Consider the following 27,597-nt stretch of genomic DNA (forward strand, 5'->3'; position numbering starts at 1 on the left):
TCTTGATCTTTTGTGCATAGTTCCACCAGTACTTTTTTTTGAGGGAATGTGTAACACATCTCTGGTCCTGCATCTGTTCTTTTAGGATAATGTAATAAATGCCATTGCAAGGTTTGTGAAGAGCAGGAGAGGTATTCCAGTACTCTGGATAATATTTCTGCCTCAGTATCACTAAAATTTATTTTCTAGTCACTATTATTTGGTGTCCATACAATGCATGTCCCAAACTGCAACAGTAACTTCAAAAATACTTTGGATTGGATGTGATTTTTTTTTCGATGACCTAAAACCATGAATTGTGCTTTATAAATGAAATTTTGATGCCAATATTTATTCATGGGACATTTTAGGATATTTCAGCTCATCTCGCAGACGAGCAGCAAACAAACCAGAACTGCGTAAGGGACTGACTTTTTTCTTGATCTCCATCCCTAAAGGAAATGACAAAGGAAGGAGAGAGTACTAATGCATGGAGAGACTTGAGAAACTAGCATTATTCACATCAGAGCCAAGAATGTAAAGGAGGCTTATTATAAGTATTCAAAATCCTGAAGAGTTACGACAGAGAAAATGGAATAGCTGCTTCTATCAGCAGATGAGTCTGTAACCCAAGGAAACAGAGTTGAGGTATTTGTCGAGAGAGCCAGAGGTAAGAAATGGTTTTTCAAGGTTGTGATCTGGAATGAATTGCCTGACAGGGTGGTGGTAGTGGATTGAATAGTAATTTTCAAAAAGTTGCTAATAAGTTCTGATGAAGGATTCTTCAACCTGAAACATTATTTTTCTTTCCACAGATGCTGCCTGATCTGGTTCTTCCAGTATTTTGTGTTTTTGTTAAAAATGTGATGTGCTTTGGTTGCAGACTCTTCCCTTCCCCCTACACAACCCCCTCCAATCCCTGCTGCCAGTTTGATTGACCTCTGTCTGTGAGGTTCATTTCTCATCTTTTGTTTTTTGAACAAGTGCTTTGGTACCATTCTCTAGTATGCTAATACACAACATGTTATTGACTCCACTTTAGAAGTTGTGTTGTTTGTAGTGTGTACTTGAGTGTTGACCTCTGGTGAAACAAAGGACATTTGTGTTGCTTTTGTGATTACAGCCCTGTGACCAGTGGTGTATCACTGGGATAGGTACTGGAACCCTTATTGTTTTATACATAAACAACTTGGATGTCAGAGGTGTGATTTAAGTTTGCAGATGACACAAATTGGAGGGCCTCTGAATAGTGAGCCTATATCTGTGCTGTATGACTACAACATTTCTATAGTTGATTGTAGGTTGATTGGCAAGTTACTGCATTATAGGTTGACTTGGAATTCAATAGGTCTTGCCTACTTTTGTGGGGTCATGTCAAACACCATAACAAATCTGTACCGTCATCAGTGGTACAGATAAATTAAACAAACAATGTAACATCTCCATTTATCTGCCTTCAAATATTTCATGTCACATATCTGTGTAAAAGAGGAACACTGATCAAATGCTACAAAAATGCAAAAAGGAATTTCATTTTTTTTATTTTGTACTTGGGCAAAATTCAACTACTCACAATGAATATAAAAAATGGCATAAAACCCCTCTGAGGTTATTAAAACCTTAATGTATTTCATAAAAAGGATTTCCACCCTGGGAGAGAAAAGTCATTTTACAAAACAAATCACTGCACAAATACAGAAAATGCTTCTTTAAAAAAAGTACTTTGTATTACTATGTACAAGTAATTACATCACTAACTGCACACAAATTGTCAACACAACACAGAAGTTGCATGTACAAGCACCTGTTTCGTACTGAAATTACAACCACTATGAGAACAAACTAAGACAAACCAGCTATGGTGAATAACAGTAAACCAGTTATCAACAAGGACAGTTTTAACAAGCTTCTACTACCAGTCAAGTACTGGAGACGTACACAAATGAATACATGTACCCCACGTCATGTACGTTTAGTAATATGCATAAAAATGCAATGTATATTTAATCAGTGCAGAAACAAAATTCTGTCATTTGGCCTTGAGCATCACCACTGCTCAAGTAATTTTAGAAAGGCTTTTGCCATTTTGAAAGACTAAATGTTTAGAACACTTATGGTTATCCTATGGTAAAAAGCAGTCACTTTGTCAAGATTAATCATAAGTCTCTTAAATCTTTTTTTAAAATTGGTTTAAAATAAGTACATTAACAAACCCAATTTCATGTCATACAATGTATTTTTTGTGAAGTACTAATTATCTTCCATAGAGCGATTTTAATTGTTTCAGGGAGATCATAACTGTTGAGTATGGAATCATGCATAGTTACTGTATTATGCAAGTGAGAACAAAATTGCAGTAAAATAAAATGAAGGCTATGCATTAAAACCTGGAAGTGTGTGCAATGGTTCTCTGAAAACATTCAGAACTGAGAAATCGAGTGCAATCACGTTTAATTACTTGAATCAAGGTACATGATGTAGACAACCATTAATTTAAAATGGTTAAGGACAATCTCTTGGTTTTCATTTTTCTTACTGCTAACTCTTAAAAATTGTCATGTTCCAGCTGATGTGTACCTTGATGACCGCCTCCCCTTTTCTTCTGCTGGCCTAAGGATCAAATGTCACCACAACTGAAAATGGCACAGTCCAAGATGTGATCCTTCGTCCATTTTTTCAGGTAGTAAACATGGCAGGGATCAGTAGAACGTAAGTGGATAATGCAGCAACAGATGAAAATTTTTTTAAAAATTGCATGTGCAGGAAATCCTCAGCTCAGGAAACTGCTGTGGCAAGAGACTATCAACGTTTTGGGTCTGTGACTCTTCATCAGAACTGTCAGTTCAGTTTGACGAGCTCTGACAAAGGGTTGCAGACCCAAAAAGTCGACCATATTCTCTTTCCACATATGCTACCTAACTGGCTGAGTTTTACCAGCATTTTCAGTTTTTAATGCAGCAACAGAACTGCACTTATTTAATTGGCTGATTCTGGTCACTGCGTATCATTTCTCAATTTTCCCTTCTGAACTAAAAGGTAAATAATAGTTTAATGGAAAGGAAGATCACAAAAAAACTGGAAGATAAAGAAAATGAAGGGATTAAAAAGGACATTTGTGCTTTTATTAAAAAAATCCTGCAATCTTTTCCTCCCATGACTGGCAAAAGCTGTGAAGTTTGTTGCTGCAAAAACCACTGACATTCCTTATCAATAACATCTCAATCAATCCTGAAGTGAACCAGCCAAGGCTACCTAGCACACACTTTGGGTTTGCAGTGGGGGGTGGAGGGGAGGGGGGGGCGTGGAGAGAGAGAAGGTAGTTTCTTGCAAGAACTATAGTGGAGTGTTATTTGTTTAAAAATTTCCATCCTCTTCATTGGAGCTTTCCCAACACTTCAATCAGCTTGCTGTAGCAAATGGTAACTCAAATTTATTTTTCTTACTGATCAATAATGATATACAATTCAGACCAAAACACCACCAAAAAATTAATAAATGCTGCAGTTTCCAACAGCACTTAAAAGTTAGATCTGAGATATTATGTCCCCATTTCAGGCATACAATCTAAAAGCAAGGCCACATTTGAACATTGCCAAAATATCAAGCTACCTGGCAATTCTGAAATGTTCAAATGTATGCTGTCTTCTGACTAGCTGACCAGACAGCATTCAATGGCTATTTAATAGTATTAGTGTTTAATGTAACAGAAGTGACAAATGAAGGGAGGAAAAATAGCTAATACTTTACAGTACAAATTCAATGCAAGATAGATTTCAGTCATGTAACAGGCATTGCCCTTTAAATAAAATATCCTAGAATTTAAGTGGAAAATTGCTCGTGCAATTAGAGCAAATTTAAATTTATAAACTACCTCCCATTTACAGTCTATATTATTTAGTCTCCATTGTTTATGAAAATACAAGCGATTGCACATCAACATTAGAGAAATGTATGACTAATTATTGGATAATGAGGACAGTCTGATGTTTAACCATCTGTGGAAATAAATACAAAATTATGGTAGTGAAAAGCAGGTAAAACAAGGCAGGAGGAGGTTGAGTTCGAAAGCCTTCATGACCATTGGAACTGTGAAATGGGCAATGTGGGGCTTATGCAGACGCAACAAACGCAACACCAGAAGCAACTTTGCATCGTTTGACCAAATAAGCTATACTTCTCACCCTCCTGTTTACAGCATTTCAAACTTAAAACACTGCAAGGCAGGAACTTTGTAAATTGAGCCAAGAAAAAGTCAGTGTTGCACATTAACTCAATCTTGTAACATTGACAGCAAAGCCTATCATGTACTGTATCTGTGCTTAATACCAATAAATCTCTTCCTGCCTTTACACAAGTTTACATTTTTCTGCAAACCACAGAGCAACCATATAAAGTGGTTTTAAATAAACATAACATTTTTTGGTTTTAAGCAGGATTCAAGTTAAACATTTCCACTTAGATTCATCTTGATCTCAAGCTTCCAACCACAAGGAATTGTAACCAGTGTGGCACAGGAAGGCAACCCCTAAAGGAAAATGATTAGGACATTAACTCTTTTTCTTTGATTGTCTTTGAGTATGGATGGCTCCCTGTATTTGTAGCACATGACCAAGGTAGACACACTAACTTCTGTTCAATATTCTGGTTGTTTGTTCAAACCAGTTTTGTTCCCCAAATCAAATCTAACTCAGTGTTAAACTGTGCTTTACTTTCTTAAGTTCTGACATGTTGAATCCCAAAAGCACAAATGGTTTGTACTTCATTGCTTTCAAGCACAATTTTTGTTTTGTGCCAAAGATGAGAGCAACATCATTCTTCCATAGCCACAAGATTGAAGCTAACATCTCAATTTCTTTATTGCTAGGGTAAGGTTGCTTGTGAAAGTAGTCAAGAAGGAACCCCTTTCTTTCTTCATAGGGACGACTCTCAAATCCTTTCGGAACTAGTGCCAAAACTGTTGATGGATCTGGTGAGGGTACGGAGTGTGAAGTGTTAGCTGTGTCATTCAGTGTTTGGGCAGAAACTTCATAATCAGTTGCTACTACATCAGTCTTTAATCGTTTTGGAGGTGACAATGCCAATTTTTTTCCATCACCATTTGAAACTGGTTCAGTCCCTGATTTCCTGCCATTTTCTGAAAATGCACGCTTTGACTGCATAGTGTTTTTTGGCAAAGCATTACCTTGCTGTTTGTTAAGGCCTCTGCAACGCAACAGATGAAGAGTGATTGTTGAAGTTGCCATGCTATCTGTGTACACACCAAGACAGTGAATACACTTAAACGATGGTATTTTCAGCAGTGGATGAACCATAGATGCCACATGATGACTTTCTTGCAAATGCTTTTCATATTTTAAATTGGAAAAATGTTTTGAACAAAAAGGACACTTTGAGCTTAGAGACTCTTCTGTTATAGGTTTCATGATGATTTCCTCTTCCTCCTCCTTTTGTCTGCACACCTCAATTACTAAAGGTGCATGAGGAGAAGACATTTTGTTTGGAATAAGTGTCAAGTGAATATCATTAGGGCCAATTTTAGCTTCTGGCAACTTAACAGTTAAGTTAAAGCTGCCACCATTTATTTGGTTATAAGTTGAAACTCCATCTTTAACATTTTCAACAGATTCAAACCTTAGCCCAGCATGCGAGGCCTTGACATGTTCTGAAAATTTTGATAGGTCATGGAACGTCAAGGAGCAGAACAAACAAGTTAGGCCATGCATCAGCAAATGGGAAATGAGTACATTTTTATGAACGTAGCTTCTACAGAAAAGACACTTGCATATGTGAGCACGTACTCTCTGCAGGTAAGTAGCACAGGCTACAATCTTCTCAGGTTTGTCACTAGGCTCCTCGGCCTTGTGTGCAGTTGCAACATGATTATCATAAGCACTCAGTGGTAGCAATGCACTGCACATGGAGCAACTCTTCCACTGTTGAGCTTTGGTACTCTGTGCTGTCAAATTTAGAGTAACTGCAGGTATTGGTGGACTCTGTTTCTGCTCCACTGTTGCAACAGTTATTACTGAGGGTTCGTTTAGTGGTTGCTGAGATACAGATGTCATTTTATTTGTTTGGGCATTATTAAGTGGCACTTGTGTTGTAGAAAGCACCCCAGGTTTGTGGTTTGTTGTAGTAGTTGAAGCAACAGGCAAGGAGAACTGAACTGGAGTTAGTGTGTATGCAGGAACGCCATTAACGTGTTTGTTGCTCTGAATTAGATGCTTAACTGTCTGTGAACTGGCTGATAAAACATTTCCTGGAATACTGGGTCTTACTGTCTGATCCACAGTCAATCCTTGTGGCATCAAAAATGCCTGAGGAAGGACAGGACCCACTGCTCTAATTGCAAGATTATTCTGGCCCACTTGAAAAGTAGCAGGCACAAGGTTGACCTGGCCTGGCTTTGAAGCTCCTCCAGGGCCAGTTGTAGCTACAGTAACTGGGATCAGATTGCTTTGTAAAGGAAAAGCATTCATAGCTGGTCTCAATGATCCCAAAGTCACTGGACCAAAATTCTGAGGAAGTGCTAATACATTAAGTGACTGTTGTACGGGTGCTGTTATTGGTGACTGCATGCTGGAAATTACTGGAAGAGATGGTTTTATGTTTGTTGTTGAAGCAGCTGTTTTCACACATGAGAGCACTGGACCAATTGGTCTAATGGTGGGTGCCGAAGCAGCAGTCTTCACACAGGAAAGCATTTGTCCAGCTAGTCTGACGTTACACGATGACACTGCTGAATTCACACTGAGAGGCACTGGCAAAGAAGTCTGGCTTATTTGAGGCTTAGGAGCAATATGTAGCTTGGGTCTCAGTTCTGTTATGTGTCCAATTGTAGCTCTCACTGGACCTTCCACTTCCTTATGTTTGTCCAGAACATGATATAGTAAGGCATCATAGGTGACCATTTTCATTTGGCATCCTTTACAAAAATACTTGTACACCGAAAGCTCTACCTGGTCCTCTACCTGACCGATGTAGGTATTTACTAAACTGCCAAAATGGGATAGAAAGACATGTTTCTTGATGCCATACAATGATACATCTTTGTAGGAACATACTCTGCAAAAATAAACTGGCTGGACGAGATTTGACATTTTGCCCTGATACACTTTGGGTTGCATCTGTCTCCCTTGATCTGTGTTGACGTGGTTAGCAATGTTGGATGCTTTCCGAGTATCAATATGGAATATTTTGGCATGCTTCTTCATATGCTTGGGGTGAGCGATAAATGTGCAATTAGGACAGCTGACCAACATTTCCATATCCATTTCATCCTCATGGAAACATCGCATGTGACTCTTATAAGCAGAAATAAATTTTGTTGAGAAATCGCATAGGCTACAGAAATACGGTTTTGCTCGATAGGCCTGCAAACAAAAAGCCTGTATTAACAAAATTCTTTTACTTTCATGAGCTCAGGCATTTTATGCCTAAAGAATGTTTATCAGTGCAGTTGCAAATTTAAAAATGTAAACTTGCTTGCAAAAGGGTCTGAGACTGGAATGGGCAGTTTGTTTGCTTTTCCATGGTGTTTGAGGAATAAATATCAGCTAGGACACTGGGTGAACAGGCGTTATGGTTCAAGATCTCATTCAGAAGATTGCACTTCTGACAATGCAGCACTCTACAATATCATTAAAAACAGGAAATACAGATTATGGGAGGGAAGCCTTATTTGTCAGATTTCTAACTTGCAAACAGAACCAGGAGAGTACATAAAGGCAATTCAGAAGAAAGCTTTACTAATGAAATTCCTGTGACTATGAAAGTAAGTGTGTACACACACACATGCGCGCGCAAAAGTTTGGGCACCCCAATCAAAATTTCTGTTACTGTGAATAGCTAAGCGAGCAAAAGATGACCTGATTTCCAAAAGGCATAATGTTAAAGATGACACATTACTTTAATTTCTTAAGCAAGATTACTTTTTTATTTCCATCTTTTACAGTTTCAAAATAACAAAAAAGGAAAAGGGCTTGAAGCAAAAGTTTGGGCACCCTGCATGGTCAGTACTTAGTAACACCTCCTTTGGCAAGTATCACAGCTTGTAAATGCTTCCTGTAGCCAGCTTAAGAGTCTTTCAATTCTTGTTTGGGGGATTTTCGCCCATTCTTCTTTGCAAAAGGCTTCTAGTTCTGTGAGATTCTTGGGCCGTCTTGCATGCACTGCTCTTTTGAGGTCTAGCCACAGATTTTTGATGATGGTTAGGTCGGGGGACTGTGAGGGCCATGGCAAAACCTTCAGCTTGTGCCTCTTGAGGTAGTCCATTGTGAATTTTGAGATGTGTTTAGGATTGTTATCCTGTCGTAGAAGCCATCATCTTCAGCTTTTTTTTTTACAGACAGTGTAATGTTTGCTTCCAGAATTTGCTGGTATTTAATTGAATTCATTCTTCCCTCTACCAGTGAAATGTTCCCCGTGCCACTGGCTGCAACACAAGCCCAAAGCATGATCGATCCACCCCCGTGCTTAACAGTTGGAGAGGTGTTCTTTTCATGAAATTCTGCACATTTTTTTTCTCCAAACTTTCCTCCGTCCTCACCACAAAATTCAGCATCAGAAGTTTGCAAAGGAACATCTAAATAAGCCTGGTGCATTTTGGAAACAAGTCCTGTGGACTGATGAAGTTAAAATAGAACTTTTTGGCCACAATGAGCAAAGGTATGTATGGAGAAAAAAGGGTACAGAATTTCATGAAAAGAACACCTCTCCAACTGTTAAGCACGGGGTTGGATCGACCATGCTTTGGGCTTGTGTTGCAGCCAGTGGCATGGGGAACATTTCACTGGTAGAGGGAAGAATGAATTCAATTAAATACCAGCAAATTCTGGAAGCAAACATCACACCGTCCGTAAAACAAAAAAAGCTGAGGATGAAAAGAGGATGGCTTCTACAACAGGATAATGAGCAGTGCATGCAAGACGGCCCAAGAATCTCTCAGAACTAGAAGCCTTTTGCAAGGAAGAATGGGTGAAAATCCCCCAAACAAGAATTGAAAGACTCTTAGCTGGCTGCAGAAAGCATTTACAAGCTGTGATACTTGCCAAAGGAGGTGTTACTAAGTACTGACCATGCAGGGTGCCCAAACTTTTGCTTCGGGCCCTTTTACAGTTTCAAAATAACAAAAAGGAAAAGATGGAAATAAAAATGTAATCTTAAAATATTAAAGAAATGTGTCATCTTTAACTTTACGCCTTTTGGAAATCAGGTCATCGCTTACTCACTTAGCTATTCTCAGTAACAAATTTTGACCAGGGGTGCCCAAACCTTTGCACACCACTGTACATAACCATAGTCAAGCTTTGCATTTATTACCCATACTTAATTTCCCTCAAGAAGATGATACTGCAGCCAAAGAAATCTGTTTTTAATCACAATGACTTCACCCCCATTCAAGTTATATGATTTTATAGGCTGAAAATAAGCAGAGAAGAACTTGGAATAAGGGTTAAAAGTGGCCATGAAAAGCCCCTGGCAAGTAGGTTTAAGGAGAATCTCAAGGCATTTTATGCACATTTTAGGAGTAAGAGGGTAGTGAGGGAAAAGGTAGGTCCACTCAAGGACAAAGGAGGGAATCTGTGCGTGGAGCCAGAGGAAGTGGGTAAGGTTCTGAATGAGTGCATTGGCATTCACCAGGGAGAAGGACATGGATGACGGTGAGTACATTGATATTCTCAGGCATGTCAATATTGAGGATGAGGTAGTGTTGAGTATCTTGAAAATCATTAAGGTGGATATATCCCTAGGTCCTGATGGAATCTATCCCAGAATACTGAAGGAGGCTATGGAGGAGATTGCTGGATTTAATAAGGGCAACAGTGATAATCCAAGAAATTGATAGGCTGGTGAGCCTTGCATCAGTGGTAGGGAAATTATTGAAGATTCTTACAGATGGCAGTTACTCACATTTGGAAAAGCATAGGCTTATTACGGATAGTCAATATGACTATGTGCTGGAGAGGTCCTGTCTCTCAAATTTGATTTGTTTCTTTTGAGGAGGTGACGAAGGTGATTGAGAATAGGGCAGTGGATGTTGACAAGGTCCTTCATGGTAGACTGGTCCAGAAGATTAAGTCACATGGGATCCATGGTGAGTTGATCAATTGGACACAAAAATGGCTTGGTCAAAGAAGACAGTAGTGGTGCAGGGGTGTTATGTTTGACTGGAGGTCTGTGACCAGTGGCGTTCTGCAAGGATCAGTCCTGGGACCTCAAATGATTTGGATGAAAATGTTGATGTTCTGCTTAGCAAGTTTTCAGATGACATGAAAACTGGTGGGGTTGTGGAAGGTTTTGAAAGGATACAGATGGAAATCTGGGCAGAGAAATGGCAGATGGCGTTTATTCCTGACAAGTATGAAGTGATGCATTTTGGGATGTCAAATGCAAGAGCAAAGTGTACAGTAAATGGCAACTCCATGGGTCTTCAAAGGCTACTTCCATTGAGGTTTAAGCTACACAAGGTAAAATTTAAAAAGTAGCATATCCTCCAATTAGCCTGTCATAAATACTAACAAAAGTATCAGCCAAGAGATACGTTGGTGACTGACTCTATTTATGAAGGTGTAAAAGATAACTGGGAATGCAAGGGTTAATGGTATGCTTCTCATTGTCAGCTTCCCATAGAAAGGAATTACCACAGCCATAGGGTGACTATAGTTTTGACTGGATTTGAGGCCAGGTGTGAGTGAGAAAGAAAGTTTTTTTTAGACATATCTTGTGCTAAAAGCTTATGTAAACAACTGCCTTATTAAGTGCAACTTCCCACCAAGCTTTCCCACAAAAGTGGGTATAAAGGTATGCAGTAAACAGGGCTTCTTTGAGTGAGCCTAAGACAAAGCTCAGGTTACACTGTTTACTCTTTCTCTGTATCCCTAACTCCCACTAGTGTAAAACTAATAAAGCATTTATTGTACATCCTTTGGTTCTGCTGTTGTCTGATTTATTACAGAGTGTAGGTTGACTTTGACAAAAGGTTTCTTAATCTTTTAAAGTACCTTTACAACCCACTTGCATTGAATATATAATATAGCATAAAGTGTACACACACATTGTATGGAGAAATGTAATTTAAGCATCAAGGTTACCTTTGACTTTTTACTTGGGTGCCATATTGAAAAGTCAGTCCATGATGTGTTTTTCATGTAGTAATCCCCTGGATTATAACTTTTAAATTCCTGAAAATAAAAGCATTTTACTTGTTAACACAGAGACATTTACAAAGAATGCAGTTCAGTGTCCAGAAGATTATGAACATTATAAAGTGAATCTTTTTCAAACTACAGTACATCCAACAGATGGGCCTGTTACACTGATAACTCAAAAAGGCTCTCTGAACAGTACAAGCTAACAAGTAACATGCCAAAATGCCAATTCACAAATTCAGAGGAAAATTAGCATTCCATGATAGTCTGAATCAGTACACAGGCACAGGAAGCCCAACATCACAGTTGTAGTTGAAGCTTATTACATTAGCATTTTACCAGATATTTTACTGTGTGAAGTCAATATTGGCACTTGCAATGCCTGCAAGTTTTCAGTGTGCATACTTGAATATCCAGAACCAAAAGTAATCCTAGAAAAGCAATTCCATTCACAACATTAGCAGCACAATGGAAGCCCAGTCATGCAAAAAGGTTGGCTGATCAATTCTCTTGATTTTCATATCAGCGAGCACAAAGACCAATTCCCTTTCTACGCACGATTCCAGGTCAGATTTTACACAGACAGTAATAAACTTAAGTGCATTACTTGATCTATTTAAGTCCCACCATTGTTGACACTTCCATTTGAGCTCCCCTCCCAGGAATAATGACTACCACCTTGAATGGGATGTGATTACGTGAGGTAATAATCACAACTACCAATCACTTAGTGGAGATAGGAAGTTAAGGAGATAAAGTGAAATATCAAAAAGGGGTCAACAGTTAAAACAACCACATTAATCCCACACAACTAATGCCACAGGTCAATAGATCCACCTGTTTTCTCTCTAACAAAGTGCAAAAAAAGTACCAAATGATCAACCCCATACTCTGCATTACCTATTTTGTTTATGCTTTCATTTAAGCCTGATATCTTCCATTTTAAATGAGAAAATACATTCAGAATACTTATTTGAATTTAAATGTTGCACATTATTTTTGCAGTTTATTTCTACACTGCAAACTTCATAGCCATGAGCGATTTCTTCCTTTTCCTTGCCTTTACAGGCACACCATGCCACATACCTCCAGCAGTTCTTTACAGTATTGTAGACCAATATCAGACAAGATCCTCTTCACCTTTTTCCTGGACTTTCTGATTGTTTCCAACTTGGTTACAGGAAGCTGATACATTTTTACTATTTCTGAATGAACAAACAGAAGAAAATTAATCATTGTAATAATACATTAAGAATCACCCTTCAGGAATCTAAATCCTGCATTTTGCCAATGACAAATGTTTTCATTTGCACTTATACCAAGCCTGGGAGCACAATATACAAGAAATACACATCAGAAGTATTTCTTACACCGGCAGCAACATTTTTCACAAGGATGGGTGCAAAGTTATCCAACTATCTTGAGTAACCCCTCCCAGTCTCTAACCAGGCATTCCGCAAATTCTCTTATTGAGGTTGCGTATCTTTTAGGTCTTTCTTTCTTACTTTTGTGTGGCTCCCTCGCTATTCTGTTCTCATCCATATTGATGTCTTGAGGTTGGGCCAAGATGGTATATTATGTGAAATCCAAGAAGATGGCATGCAGGGGAAAAGGAGGTGCTGATGACACAAGCTGCAAATATGCAATGGGGATTGCAAGGAAACTGGTTCTTGGGACCCTTCAGGATCTCCATTACCAAACCCTCTCACACGACTCAAATCCCTTTAAACCCTCCTTCCCTTTGCTAGGTGGTTTGGTGGCATCCGTTAGTCTCGCAAGACCATGGATCTGCGCATGGAGAGTCTTGCTTCAGTCGGTAGTGGTAGAGCAGCGTCTATTGTGACTGTAGAGGCCTACACGGGAGTGACAGTCTCGGCTGCAGCGACTGCACTTGAAGGCGCTGTCCTCCTGTGTTGCTTTGGCGCTGTTTTTCCAGTGAGTGCGCTTTTCTTCAGCAGCTAGCCTTAACTTCTCTTCTCATTTCAGACCTCTGTGTTGTTCCAGCCTCCAGCGAGAGCAATCGCTTGCAATTTCTTCCCACCTCTCGACATTCATGTTTAGTGACTTCATATCTCTTATAGACATCTTTGAAGTGAAGATGGGGCCGTCCTTGCACTCTCTTGCCGGAGGCCAACTCCCCGTACAGCAGATCTTTCGGGATCCTCCTGTCTGGCATGCAATGTACGTGGCCCAGGACCTCGTTGTTGGTGACTCTGTCAGTCCACTTGATGTCCAGGATGCGTCTCAGGCTACGAAGGTGGAAGGCATTAAGACGCCGCTCCTGTCTGGAGTAGAGGCTCCAGGTCTCGCTGCTGTAAAGCAGCGTGCTGAGGACGCAGGCCCTGTAGACTGCAACCTTGGTGTGTGTTGTCAGCTTTCTGTTCTCCCAGACTCGCTTTGCCAACCTGGCGAATGTTGAGGCTGCTTGTCCGATCCGTCTGTTGATCTCGGAGTCCAGGGAGAGACAGTCCGACAGTCCGTGATGGTGGAATCAAGGTATATGAACTTGTGGACTACCTCCAGCTCGTAGTTGTTGATGGTAATGGCGGGGGGGGGTCTCAACACCTTGACCCAAAACGTTCGTCTTCTTCAGGCTGACGGTCAACCTAAGGTCCTAGCAGGCTCTTGAGAAGCTGTCCATGAGGCTTTGCAGTTGCTCTTCAGAGTGTGTTGCCAGTGCCACGTCGTCTGCAAACAACATGTCCCTGATGAATACTTCACGAACCTTGGTTTTCGCCCTTAGCTGGGACAGACTAAACAGCCTCCCGTCCGATCTGGTGTGGAGGTAGACACCATCTGTTGATGGTCCAAAGGCGTGCTTCAGCACGACTGCAAAGAAGATGCCGAACAGGGTGGGGGCAAGCACACAGCCCCGCTTCACACCGCTGCGGATGTTGAAGGCCTCCGAAGAAGAGCTGTCAAACTGAACCACGCCCTTCACGTCTGTGTGGAATGACTGAACTATTCTGAGGAGCCTCGAGGGACAACCAATCCTGGTGAGGATTCTAAACAGGCCGTCTCTGCTCACAAGGTCGAAGGCCTTCGTGAGGTCAATGAAAGCAACGTAGAGCGGTTGTCTTTGCTCTCTGCATTTCTCTTGTAGCTGTCGAAGGGAGAAGATCATGTCGATTGTAGAGTGTTCTGACCTGAAGCCACACTGAGATTTGGGATATAGCCTTTCGGCGATTTTCTGCAGTCTGTTCAAGACCACACGGGCGAAAACTTTCCCGACGATGCTCAGCAAAGAGACCCCCCCTGTAGTTTAGTCGCTTCTGTCCCCTTTGTTCTTATATAGGGTGACAATGTTGCAGTCTCTCATGTCCTGCGGCACTGCTCCCTCTTTCCAGCACTGGCAGCGTAGTTCGTGCAGGTGGTTTGGTAGGACACCCTTTGTGCACTTGATGGCCTCTGGTGGAATGCCATCCAATCCAGGTGCCTTCCCAGTGGGCAGGCTGTCGATGGCTTTACTCAGCTCTTCTGCAGTCGGCAATGCATCCAGTTCCTCCATGATAGGGAGGCATTCCACGGCGTCTAGTGCACTGTCCGAGACGCTGTTTTCCCTGGAGTAGAGTTCAGAGTAATACTCCACCCATCTCGCCATCTGCTTGCCTTTGTCCTTGGTGGTCTCGCCTGTTTTCGTTGCTCTGGGTTGGACCGATGGCTTTCTTGATCCCCTCGTACATTCCATGGATGTTGCCTGTGTCAAATGATAACTGGATGCTTTCGCAGAATTGTAGTCAGTCGTCATTTGCACAGCGTCTGGCTATTTTCTGAGCCCTGCTTCTTGCTGTCCTTAGCGCTTGCATTGTTGCCTGGGTGGGGTGGCGTTTGTGCTCTAGTAGTGCAACACGCTTTGCCTCAATGACAGTGGTGAGCTTACTTGAGCTCACTTCGAACTAGTCCTGTGTTTTGCCCCGTTTCTTCCCTAAGACCTTGAGTGCAGTGCTGTGGATAGTGTCCCTGAGAGATTCCCATCTCTGCAGAGCATCCCCTTCTGATGGGTCTGCAAGGAGAGCATCCTCCAGTGATTTGATGAACTCCGCCGCTTTGTCTGGGTGTTGGGTCTTACTAGTGTCATTGCGCTGCTTGCCTGGAGGCTTGGCGTAGTGCATCTTCTTTGGCTGAAGTCTGATCTTGCAGCAAACCAGAGAGTGGTCCATATCGCAGTCGGCACTCTGAAAGGAGTGAGTCATGAGCACGTTTCTCAGGTGGCAGCGTCTTGTGATTATCAGGTCTAGCTGATGCCAATGTTTCAAGCAGGGATGTCTCCAAGACACTTTATGCTGAGCTTTGGTCTGGAAGTAGGTGTTAGTGACACACAATTCGTGGAGCATGCAAAGCTCGAGCAGTCATTGCCCGTTATCATTCATGTTGCCAAACCCATACCGCCCCAGGCAGCTCGGCCAGGAGTTGTGGTCGGCGCCCACTCTGGCGTTGAAGTCGCCAAGTAGCAGCAACTATTCCTGACTTGGGATTTCCTGTATTGTCACTGAGAGCTGATCATAGAACTCGTCCTTCACGTCTTGTGTAGAGGGTTGGGGCATAGATGCTGACAAGGTTGACAGGCCCGTCAGATGTGTGGAGTCGTAGTGACAAAATCCGCTCCGTCCCTTTCTCGCTAGGCTCCACCATCTTCAGCAGCGAGTTCTTCACTGCAAAGCCGACACCTTGCTCTCTGGTCTCATCTGAGCCCTTGCCCTGCCAGAAGAAGGTATAGTCTCTCTCACATAGAGGTCCCAATCCTGCAAGACATGTCTCTTGGAGCATTGCGATGTCCACTTGGAGTCCAGCAGTTCATTGTTAATCACTGCTGTCTTGCATGAGTCGCTGATCTCCCGAAGGTCATCTGATGTACCAGTGGTCATGGTCCATACATTCCAGCATCCTAGTCTGAGTGCTGGCTTCTTTTTTTGTCTTCTTGTTGTGCCTGGTGCAATGTTTGCAGTCCACAGTTCGGGATACTTGTATCCCTAAGCCCCACGCACCCAGTGGAGCGGGCGGACTGTGGCGGGACAGCACCTAATTGGCTAGGGGCTGCCCAGCTTAAGGCGGGCGGTAGCTGTCCAGTGAGATGCTATGGTTTCTCCCTCCGTCGAGAGCAACCCCTAGCACCTTGCTCTACGCCAATCGAGCACAGGCTTATAACCGGTAGTCTGCTGCTTTCCATGTTGTGCCATCGCGGTGAGGCAACGCTGGAGTATCCTCTCCAGGGCGCAGGCCTGGGCAAGGTTGTATGGAAGACTGGCAGTTGCCCATGCAGTAGGCCTCCCCTCTCCACACCACCGATGTTGTTCAAGGGAAGGGCAAAAGCCAATACAGGAGTTGCCAGAACGAGGTTGAAGACAATGTCAAACTGCCTTAGGGACTCCAGCTCCGGATTTGTCCTCAGGGTTTACTCTCGTAGCCTTTCCCGCAAGGCAGCGGAGGTTTGAAATCAGAGTTTTCCCTCTCTTAGATGGAGTGCCTTCCCAGGCTGATGAGTTTCATCTACCCGACAGGATATATTCTCGCTCCGCACCCATCTGCCGGAGCGAGAGCATGCCGACCGTCTCCCTGTAAGGTTTCTGGCCCTTGGGCTCCTGCATCTCCATGGCCATGGTGCAAGAGGGCTGAGCCAGACCGTCCCCTTTGCTACAGCAATAAAAAGAATGCTGGAGGAACTCAGCAGATCAAGCAGCATCTATGGAAGGAAATGGGTAATTGATGTTTCAGGTGGAGACCTTTCATCTGAACTGAGAGGGGAGATAGCCAGTATAAAAAGGTGAAGGGAAGGGGTGGAGCAAGAGCTGGCTAGTGATAGGTGGATCCAGGTGAGGGGGGGCGATAGGTATACGGGGGAAAGAGTGTGAATAGCGACTGAAGCTGGGAGGTGAGAGGGAGAGGTGAAAGGGCTGAGGATGATGGAATCTGATAGGAGAGTAAGAGGCTCTTATACTTATAGAACTCATGGTGTAGGCCCAATCTACTTAATCTTTCAAGTAACATTTTCATCTCAGGAAACAAACTGGGGAAATGACTCTCTATTGATTCCAAGGAAGGAATACCTTTAAAGGCAGACCAGAACTGTCTCAATACCCTGCAGAGCTATAGCAAGATTTCCTTATGGGTGTAGGCCATCCCTTGAGCTATGAAAGCCAACACTTCTTTTGTCTTCCCAATTACTTGCTGTACATGCATGTTATACTTCTTGTATCAGGTAAATTTCCCTGAACACCAGCATTCCAAACTTAGGAACCCATTAAAATTGAATCCTATTCTGTATGCAGAAGTAGAACAAGATTTTTTTCTCAAATTTGCAGACGTCCCTCCACCCCCCCATGGTTTCCTAGCATCTTAATAGGCAGCATGTACATTTTAAAGCAAGTGAAAATTCTTTTGGGATGTTTCCTCACACTGTGGGGCTGGCATTTTTCCAGCAACTATAAAATTAAATTAACCTTGAGATGTTATTAATTTCTTTTTGAGCAATTGATTAGAGCTCAAGTGTGGGTACAAAATTGACTAGGAGACTAACAGCAGAGAGAAAACTGGTGAATGATCATTGTTGGATTTGACTGTTGCCAGATCCAACATCGCTCTCAGCCCCTTTAATCAAAAGCTTCTTTTCTCAATAAGTCTATTACGTGGTATTTATTAGATTGTTTTCGAAAGCCCATTTACAAGCAACCACAACCACACTACCCTTAACCACCAACAGTGAATTTCTCAAATAACTCCTTATCAAAAAGCAATCGCCTTTTAACAAAGTCACCATCAATCAAGATATTTTTCCAAGCATCAATTAATTTTGTCTCAGATTATAAGTCCACACCCTACACCTAGAATGATTGCTGGATCCATCCTCCTCTGGCACTACTTCATTTTACAGACTTGCAAAATTGTAGAGTTTTTGCAGTTTGTTTCTTCACTTCCCTCAGCATCGCAGGGTGGATTCACTCTGGCCCAGGCAACTTCTTTTGCAACTTCTGCCAAGCTTTGAAATGTGTTCTCTCTTCTTTTATCCAGTATAAACTCTATTTATTCCATTATAACATTGACAGCATCTACTTTTATCTTCGTCTAAAAAAGACAAGTGCTCTTTAGGTACTTCAGGCAAGCCCTTTCTTCAACTACATGAATGTTTTAGTCTCTAATCAACCACATCTTTTCTTTAATCAACACCCTCTAACTGTTGCCAACTAATCTAGTTTTTGTACATTATCTTTGCCCTCCTATATCTTAGTCACTTCTCTAGCCTTTCATATTTAGCCAAGTTTGTTACTTTATTAGCCATCTGACATTGATCACAAGTCTCTTTTTTAATCAGTCACCAAGGGAGCAGTTCACCTTTTCCTCTCACAAGAGGGTTTAAGTAGAAGCTGGGTACAAATCTCCTGTGAAGATTTACTCATTTATTGTTTTACACAGAGGCAAGCTAGTAACTCCGTTAGCTGAAAGGTTGCAGGTTCAAGTCTGAACACAGAAATTAAGCATAAAATTACATTGTGGTGCTGTGAGAGTGCTAAATTATGTGGATTTGTCAGGGCTTTTTTGTGAAACCTGCACACAAAGAAACTGAAGAATTATCTTCAATTACCTACCACTATTTAATCCTATATCAATTTCATAAAAATAGTGGATACAACATTTCTATTCACTTGATCTTGTGTAATAACTGGATGCCATATTTTCTACATTACAAAAGTCACTACACTACCTCAACTAATTGGTTAAAAAGTGCTTTGGAACATCAAAAAGTTACGAAAATCTTTTTTTGTTTAACCTTCCAAACTCGAATTTCAATACCACTCAGCCAAATACCCTTTAAAATCATTAAAATTAGCTCTTAATACAGATGAGTATTCCCAGAATTGTTTGTTCTTTGTCACTCTTCATAACCATGCTGTTTCCTAAATGATCCTACAACTAAATATGTTCCACTTCATTCCACATAATCAAGGACCTAAAACACCCATCATCATTTCAGAAATTCCCCTCCCTCTTTACTCTTAACATTGATTTGCCAGTCATTATTAGGCCAATCTTTATCACTTCTATACCATTATTGCCACTATATAATATGAATGAATCAGTTTGTGCCTGCAACTCACCAACTTCATTGATCTCATTCCAAGTATTTAGAATACACAATTCAAAGCCACCCAAGATGACTCATTATAGTTCATCACTATTTTTGAATAACAATTTTAATGCTGCTGTTTCCCCATTTTCTCCTTCCAATACTTCATGTTACCTCTTTACCTGCTAAAGTTAGTTTTCCTCCCCCACCCACCCCAAGAATATCAGCCCCCAGTCACACTGAAGAAAAATTCATCCATCTGCTACAGGTCCCACCTGCCCCAGAAATGGTCCCAATCCAACCTTCTTCCTGCACCATTTCTCCAATACATTAACACCAGCTCTTATACTCACCAATATGCACTACTGGGGATAATCCAAATTTACCACCTATACCTGCTTTTTGTCTGCAGAACCTGAAGAGACATCCATCCCATATTGATTCTAGCTGTTTCCCTTCCCTGGAAGAATGTTCTGCCCCCTTTCAGGCTAAGAAAATTCAGCACGTCCCCAGTTTTTACAGATACACCTTAGAAAGCATCCTATCCAGATGCATCACAGCGTGGTATAGCAAGGCTGCAAGAAATTACAGAATTGAGAACACATCTAGTCTGTCACAAAAACCAGCTTCCCCTCTATTGACTCTGCCTACACTTCCCACTGCCTCAGGAAAGCAGCCAACATGAGCAATACCATTCTCTCATCTCTCCCCCCACCCCCCTTCCATTGGGCAGAAGATACAAAAGCTTGAGAACACATACTAACAGGATCAAGAACAGCTTTTATCCCACTGTTATATGACTCTTGAACAGACTTCTTATACAATAAAGATGAACTCTTGATCTCTCTTGTCATTTCCCTTGCACCTAATTGTCTAACTGAACAGCACTTTCTCTGTAAATGTAATGCTATATCCTGCATTGTTATTGTTTTCCTTTTGTACTTCCTCAGTCTACTTACGTACGGAATGACCTGTCTGGATGGCATGCAAACAAAAGCTTTTCACTGCATCTCTGTACATGTGACAATAACAAATTACCAATTACCTTTACTTTGGCACAATGAAGGAACATCCCGAATGCTTTATAAAGTGTGACCACTTTTGCAGTGTAGAAATTGTTATATAAAAGCAAAAACTATTCTCTCAACCCTCATTTATTTATTTTTGTTGGATATTCTGTGCGAGGATTATATCCATCCCTGTATTGCACAGGGAGAGTGTGCCAGACACTGTCATTCAATGTAATTTGCAAGACAAAAAGAGAAAATGTTCAGCAGGTCAGGCAGCATCTCTGGAGAAAGCAAATTTTACGTTTCAGACTGACAACCCTTCATCAGAAAAGGTGCTTGCTGACAAAAATTCTGATTTTGATTAGAACCATTTCAATGTGGGGGAATGAAAGAAAATATAATGCAATAGATTCAAATATAGAACTGCAGAAAAGACGGGCAAAGATTTGGAAAGCACACAGATGGGAAGATAAAAGAAAAAAACAAAAATGGGATGGCAGTTTCAAGGGGTTCATGATGGGATTTTTGAAGAGGTAGGGTTGGCAGTTTGGGAGACAGATGATTTTGCAACATCAGGAAGCACAGTAACCAGGATAGCAAGATGAGTGACAAGCAATCTACTGGAGGAACTCTGCAGGAGGAGGAGGAGCGGGGGGGGGGTGGCAGGGAAGAGGAATTGTTGACTTTTCAGGTTGAAACCCTGCATCAGCAAATTGAGTGACCTGCTGCTTAGTGGAAACAAGTTCATGAGTGCAGGAGGGAAACAAGATAATCAAGAGAATATGTGCCAGGGTGATACACTAAAGACAGAGATGTATTGGGAGGCTTGGCTTAATGAGCAAGAGGATGAGAGAACACAGTAGAGGTAAATGGATTCAATCCAGTGACAAGACATCTACAAGCTAGTAACAAACAACCTTGACAAGTAAGCACGGCCCAATCTTGCTCAGTGCACTCCATTCAGGTCTGTTGATTGAAGGGGAAACCAGGAATCCCGGTCAGGTCTGCACTCTTGGCAACAATGAAATAGAGATGGGGACCATGTCGAAGCACAATCCAAAAGAGAGAACAGGGTTTCAATGGAGATCAAATAGAAAATGGTTGAGCAGTTCGATTATAACAAATGGAGCAATAAAGGGTAGACATTAGAAAATATAGCTGACTACATTACTTGGGGAAAGCTAACCACATTCACAAACACAGATAAAAACAAGTTTGGATAGGGATCACGGTGAAGGATAAAGCAAACGATCAGAGATGTCCTAGTCTGTGATAGAGACCATCGAAGCTATCAAAGGGAGTGGATGTGAGAGCTCAAAGAAAGAAAAAAGTTCAAACAAAACAAACTTGGTTGAAGAAATCAATATCACTGAGAAAGTGGAGCTGTTGTAAGGGAGGATATCAAGGGGTAAAAAAACATGACCAGGGAAGATAGAAAACAAACACTAAGTGATGAGAAAAGGCTGAGGTGGTTGAAAGGAACACATTAAACACGAGTGTAGAAGAGCCGATCATAGATTGGTCAAAACGGCCAAGGTGCTAATACTTAAATTAACTGCCAATGAACGCCACTGCCACCTCACACATTTTGAATATTGACCAATTGGCTGGATGGCAGGAGAAAGGCTTATCTGCACCATCACTGTGTGCTTTGCAGCAAGATTTGATAGCTTAGTTGTGTCACCAGCAGTCATTAATTCTCTATTTGCCAGGTTAGTAACAGTTTGTTTTAAACACTAATTTTTTCAATGTAATGAACTATGTTCTTTTTGATAGTTGATACTATTTTGAAGTCCTCAAAAATACATGAATGATAAATAACTGCAGATGACCTGCATTGCATTGGTGGCTAAGGTAGAGTGTTTGAAAACCACTAGATTGGGTGAAAGGAGGAATTAGCTGAGGAACCAATACTTACAAATGGAGTGAAGGTTCAGAACAAGTACCCATTAAAAGAAAAGGGATAGCTCCCAATCGAGAAACCCATGTTAACTGAGGAACAGGCAGAGCAGAAAATAGAAAGAAACTTACAACAGATACCAAGCATTCAAAACTGGAGGTGGTGTATAGAAGTTGCAGGCATGAAATTTAAAAGATAATTAGAAAGTCAATCAGGGTCACTGGAAAATAAAACACTGGCAGATAAAATTGAGGAAATCCCCAAGATATTTTATAAATGTGAAGGAAAAGAGGGTTAGAAAGGAAAGAGTGGGTCCCGCTGGAGACCAAACTCGAAGCCTGATTGTGGAGACAAAAGACATGTAAAGTTCTGAATAAAGTCTTCAGGGAAGAGGGAGCTGACATAGGCATTAGTGTTAAGGAAGAAGATTGTAAAGTATTAGAAATTATGAACTTAAAAGAGTCATATTACAGGATCTAGCTTTTTTTTAAAAAGTGGATAATTGCCAGAATCAGATAAAATGCATCCTAAGCTCTTAAAAGGAAGAAATAATACAGACATTGACAATAATTTACCACTGCACCTGGGTTAAAGGCAATATGATGTGGTTGTGAAAGACTGTTGATGTGGTACTGTTGTTTAAGAAAGTGAGAATAGGCAAACTAACTATAGATTAGTCAGTCTGACATAAGTGGTGGGTAAAGCATTCAAAAAATTCTAAGGAATCACATAAATCAGCATTGAGAGGCACAGGTTAAGAAAAGGCAGTCGCCTCACTAACTTAATTGGACTTCCTGAGGAAAGAACAAGAAGCAACTAGAATAGAACGTCTGATTTAGTACACATCAAATTCAGCACTTGACAAAGTCTTGATTCATCAAGAGAACAAAAGCTCATGGAAAAGGGGAAAATGGCAAATTGATTTAAAATTGGCTCTGTGGCAGAAAGCAAAGGCTAATGCTTGATGGAAATTTTAATGACTGCTGGGCTGTATGCAGTCAGGATTTTATGCATTTTGTGGTATATGTAAAATGATTAACTATTAAGAAGTCTGTTGATGATACCAAGAAATGGTCAAGCGGTTGAATGAGGAAGACAGTTCTAAACTACAGGAAGATGTCAACAGACTGGTTAGGTGAATGCAGAAGTGCTAAATGGAATTCATTAAGAAGTGAGAATGAATGCATTTGGGAAGGCAAACAAGGCAAAGGAATGCACAATAAATGGTAAGATATTAAAGAAGCGTTAAAAAGATCTTGGAATGCATGTCTGCAGATCCCTGAAAGTGACAATGCAGGTTGATAAGTTGCTTTAGGTAATATGAGATGCTCGCCTTTATTGACCAAGGCAAAGGATATAAGAGCACAGTGGTGATGCTAAACTGCTTGAAATATTAGTGGCCATAGCTAGAATAATGTATATTCACATTTGTTTACAACATAGGAGGCCATTTCCACCCACTGAGTCCAAGCAATCCCATTCCTCCACGAACCTTTTCTTCTCCCATTTCCATCAACTCCTCCCAGATTCTACCCCACCCACACAGAAAGGGCAAATTACAATGGTCAACCAGCATGTCTTTGGGATGTGGTAAGAAACCAGAGCACTAGTGGAATTCCAAGTAGTTGGAGGGAGAATGTGCGAACTCCACAGACGGTACAAGAGGTCATGATTGGTATTGGTTTATTATTGTCACTTGTACCGAGGTACAGTGAAAAGCTTGTCTTACAAACCAATTGTACAGGTCAATTCATTACACAGTGCAGTTACATTGAGTCAGTACAGAGTGCATTGATGTAGTACAGGTAAAAACAATGACAGTACAGAGTAAAATGTCACAGCTACAGAGAAAGTGCAGTGCAATAAGGTGCAAGGTCACAACAGGGTAGATCGTGAGGTCATAGTCCATCTCATTGTATAAGGGAACCATTCAATAGTCTTATCACAGTGGGGTAGAAGCTGTCCTTAAGTCTGGTGGTACGTGCCTTCAGGCGTCTGTATCTTCTACCTGATGGAAGAGGAGAAAAGAGAGTATGTCCCAGGTGGGTGGGGTCTTTGATTACGCTGGCGACTTCACCAAGACAGCGAGAGGTAAAGACAGAGTACAAGGAGGGGAGGCTGGTATCCGTAATGCGCTGGGCTGTGTCCACAACTCTCTGCAGTTTCTTGCGGTCCTGGGCAGAGCAGTTGCTGTACCAAGCCGTGATACATCCAGATAGGATGCTTTCTATGGTGCATCTGTAAAAGTTGGTGAGAGTCAAAGGGGACAAACCAAATTTCTTAAGCCTCCTGAGGAAGCAGAGGCGCTGGTGAGCTTTCTTGGCTGTGGCTTCTACGTGATTTGACCAGGACAGGCTATTGGTGATGTTCACTCCCAGGAACTTGAAGCTCTCATCCTCAGTACCTGGAACTGTGACACTGCAGTTCTTATCAGCTGCACCACTGTGCTGCTCCTACTGTTTTGGTCATCACACTACAGGAAGGATGCAAGAGCACTATAGGGACTATAGAGGAGATTTACCTGCTAGATCTAAGCAGGTCTTGAGAATGTACAGTTATGAAGAAAGACTTTTTAAGGCTGTGGTTGCTTGGAACAAGGAAAACAAAACAAGTGCAAAAAAAAGGGCCTAGCATGGGCAAATAATAAGGTCCATTTCCTTTGGCAAAGTGATCAATACAAGGGGCCATAGATTTAAATGAATAGGTAGAAGTTTAGATTGGTGAATGTTTGGAAGGCACTGCCTGAAAGAGTGACAGAGACAGGAGCCCTCACCAAGTGCCTGGAATGAGAACTTGAAGAGCCACAACTGGCATGGCTTTAGACTAAAAGCTGAAAAAAGTGGAAGTAACCCAAATTCCTTTAGTCAACATGAACACAATGGGTTCTTCTGTGCTGTGATTCTATGAATGGGGTTGATGAGGTAGACACCAAAGCAATGTTTCCATTTATGTTAGAGTCAGAAAACTAAATAAGAGTCCCAAATTTGTCCAAAAATAAATTCAGTTGAGTTTTTGTTACGCAGAAAATGTAGCATGAGGTGGTCCAAACAATAACATGAATGGACTTAAAAGAGATGTCAGATAAGGGCATAAAGGAGATCAACAGGATTCCAAGGAAGACAAGACAGAAATGCCGATGTTGGTATTTGTGACGTAAACTCATTTTTCTCTCCACAGACACTGCCCAATTTGCTGGACATTTCCAACATCCTCCTTTTGGTTTTCGGGTTTCAGCACGGCTCCAACTTGCATTTCACAGCTTTAATATATCCCTTTGTTTTCCCTCTCCACTAAACACTGCCCAACCTACTGAATATTTCCAGCATTTTCTTTTTTTCAGGTTTCCGGCATCTGCAGTGCTACACTTTTGGAAGAAGATGCCCCTATGAAGGCTAAATACTGGCAGGGAACAGTTGGACCAAATGGCCTGTTTCTGTTTCAGACAATTGCCATGACAAATTTTGCATCCCAGGCAAAAGATATCAATTGAAACTCCTTGTGATGCACTTCATTGTGATCACATGATTGCAGCAAGCCAATAAATTGCAGCATCTAACTGACCAATGACAAATGTATTTTCCAATCACACCACTCAATCCAATAAGCTACTGTTACCACGGAGACAGTCACGTGGCTAGCCTGGACCAGCAGCAAACCAAACTCCTCCCCCATTTGGTTCCTATTTGCCAGGAGCCCCAGCAGAGAAATAAATACCGTCAGATCACGTGTGTAGCAATAGCTTGCAAGACTGGAAGAAACAAAGAAATGCTGATAAATTTGAAGTTTTTAGAAATTATGCCAAAGTAAACAAGGTATAATTTTGCTTGAGTACTATAAACACCAAGATTAGGTTAATGTAAAATTCATTGTTTATTTAGTTTTAAAAAATTAGCATCTGATACTTGCAACCAGTCTGGTTTAACTTCGCCCTGCAATGTGTTTCAATTGGATGTTTGTTTACATTTTTGACCTGTTGCTTATTCACAAGCATGCGTTGCCTATTCATCTATGTGTAAATCCTAATATCTTGATCAAGTACAGATTACTATCACCTGTGACAAGCCACATTGCTACTGTAAAATGTTTTCTCGAATCAAATTTCTTCCTTATTCGTTATAAGACTAATCAGGGCAAAAAATGTATTGTTTGCAATAAACGAAGCACGTTAATCCAATGATAACCTGAAAGATACAAGTGCACATCCATTTTTCCACACTTTATTAAAGATGCCGTCCATACGACCGATTTTTGTTTTTGCCTAAACTTCCCAAAATCGACATCATCCCCTTGAACACGCACTGAGACAGGCGTGGACTGAATTTACTTTCTTTTTGAAAGGAAAAAATGACAACCTTCATGCGCTTATTACTGCGCAGGAGCCAAATTGCAGGATTCTCCTCCCACCGCAACAGTTCACGCCGGTGGTTTGGTTTGCGAGGGAAATGTTTTTGCTGCTGTTATTCGGCTGTTGTGTGCGGGCCCTGGTCCCGGGCCGGCGGCAGTGCCAGGTTCCGGGGGTGGCGCGCGCCCCAGGTGTGCCCTGGAGCCGCTCGCGCACAGGTATCTGCAGCGCCGCCCGGGCTCCACTCGCTCACCTGTTGGCCCACGTTTGCCTCCATGCAAAAACCAGCAGCAGCAGCACCAGCCCCGAAAGCATCTGTCTCCCGGACTGCTCAGTGCTGTCAACGAGGGGCAAAACGCAAGGAGCAATGGCCCTTGCAAAAGAGGGAGAGGGCGGTGCACTGGGGTTGAGTGGGAGCGATGCCGAGCCGCTCCTTCAGCCCCCCTCACTACCAGGCAGGGCTGAGGGAGGGAGCTCTTACCCCGCCCCTCTCACTTAAAATATTGCGCGCCAATTTCCCTCACCCAACTAACCTTCAGCTGGCGTCGAACTTTCCTCCACCTGCTCGCTGCCACGCAGCTAAATGCTTAATGAAAAATGTCCAATAAATGTTTTTTTTAAATCACAAATTCACTTCACAACCGTAACGTTCTTGACAAAATGGCGTTCGATTCCACCTGGAAGTGACGTATGGCATAATTTGCATATCGTTGAATTGACCAATAGGAATAAAGTGTGGTTTGCATATATTAAAATAAATCACAACAGTTTGCTGACATTTATTCCAAAAATAAATAATGCATAATAAACTTGACTCCCCAAATGTTGCATCTTATCACTCTAAGTTGTGTTGGAGACCCCCTCCCAATGTGTAATTCTCGCGCGAATTAAAGGATTACGTCATTATGACGTGATTAGAGGGGCGTGGCATGATGACTTCAATAGTTGGAAATAACCACGTGGAGAAATTTAACACTTGGCCTCCTTTGCATGTGGGGGGTTGCATCAACGTGCTGCCATGCCAAGCCATTGGATTGGTCTCCAATGGGAAAGGAGTGCCCATTAATGGATGAAGACTAGTTAGTAAGAGTAACAAAGGAAGCTTATGAGTGGAGGTTATTTCTGATTGTATAAGTGAATATTTCATCTCAGAATGT

The 27,597-nt window shown here is 41.6% G+C and overlaps 1 protein-coding gene across 1 annotated transcript; it reads right to left on the reverse strand.

Moving 5' to 3' along the window:
- Positions 1-448: 448 nt before the first annotated feature.
- Positions 449-27,106, reverse strand: adnp2a (ADNP homeobox 2a). The gene is made up of 4 exons (XM_052017097.1): positions 26,974-27,106; positions 12,216-12,334; positions 11,073-11,162; positions 449-7,352 (listed from the first exon to the last, which is right to left on the reverse strand). The coding sequence occupies exons 2-4, from the start codon at positions 12,321-12,323 to the stop codon at positions 4,662-4,664; spliced, it is 2,889 nt and encodes a 962-aa protein (XP_051873057.1). The 5' UTR covers positions 12,324-12,334; positions 26,974-27,106; the 3' UTR covers positions 449-4,661.
- Between the last annotated feature and the right edge of the window lie 491 nt (positions 27,107-27,597).

Source organism: Pristis pectinata, chromosome 5 (assembly GCF_009764475.1).
Source record: "Pristis pectinata isolate sPriPec2 chromosome 5, sPriPec2.1.pri, whole genome shotgun sequence".
In the NCBI taxonomy this organism is placed as follows: domain Eukaryota; kingdom Metazoa; phylum Chordata; class Chondrichthyes; order Rhinopristiformes; family Pristidae; genus Pristis; species Pristis pectinata.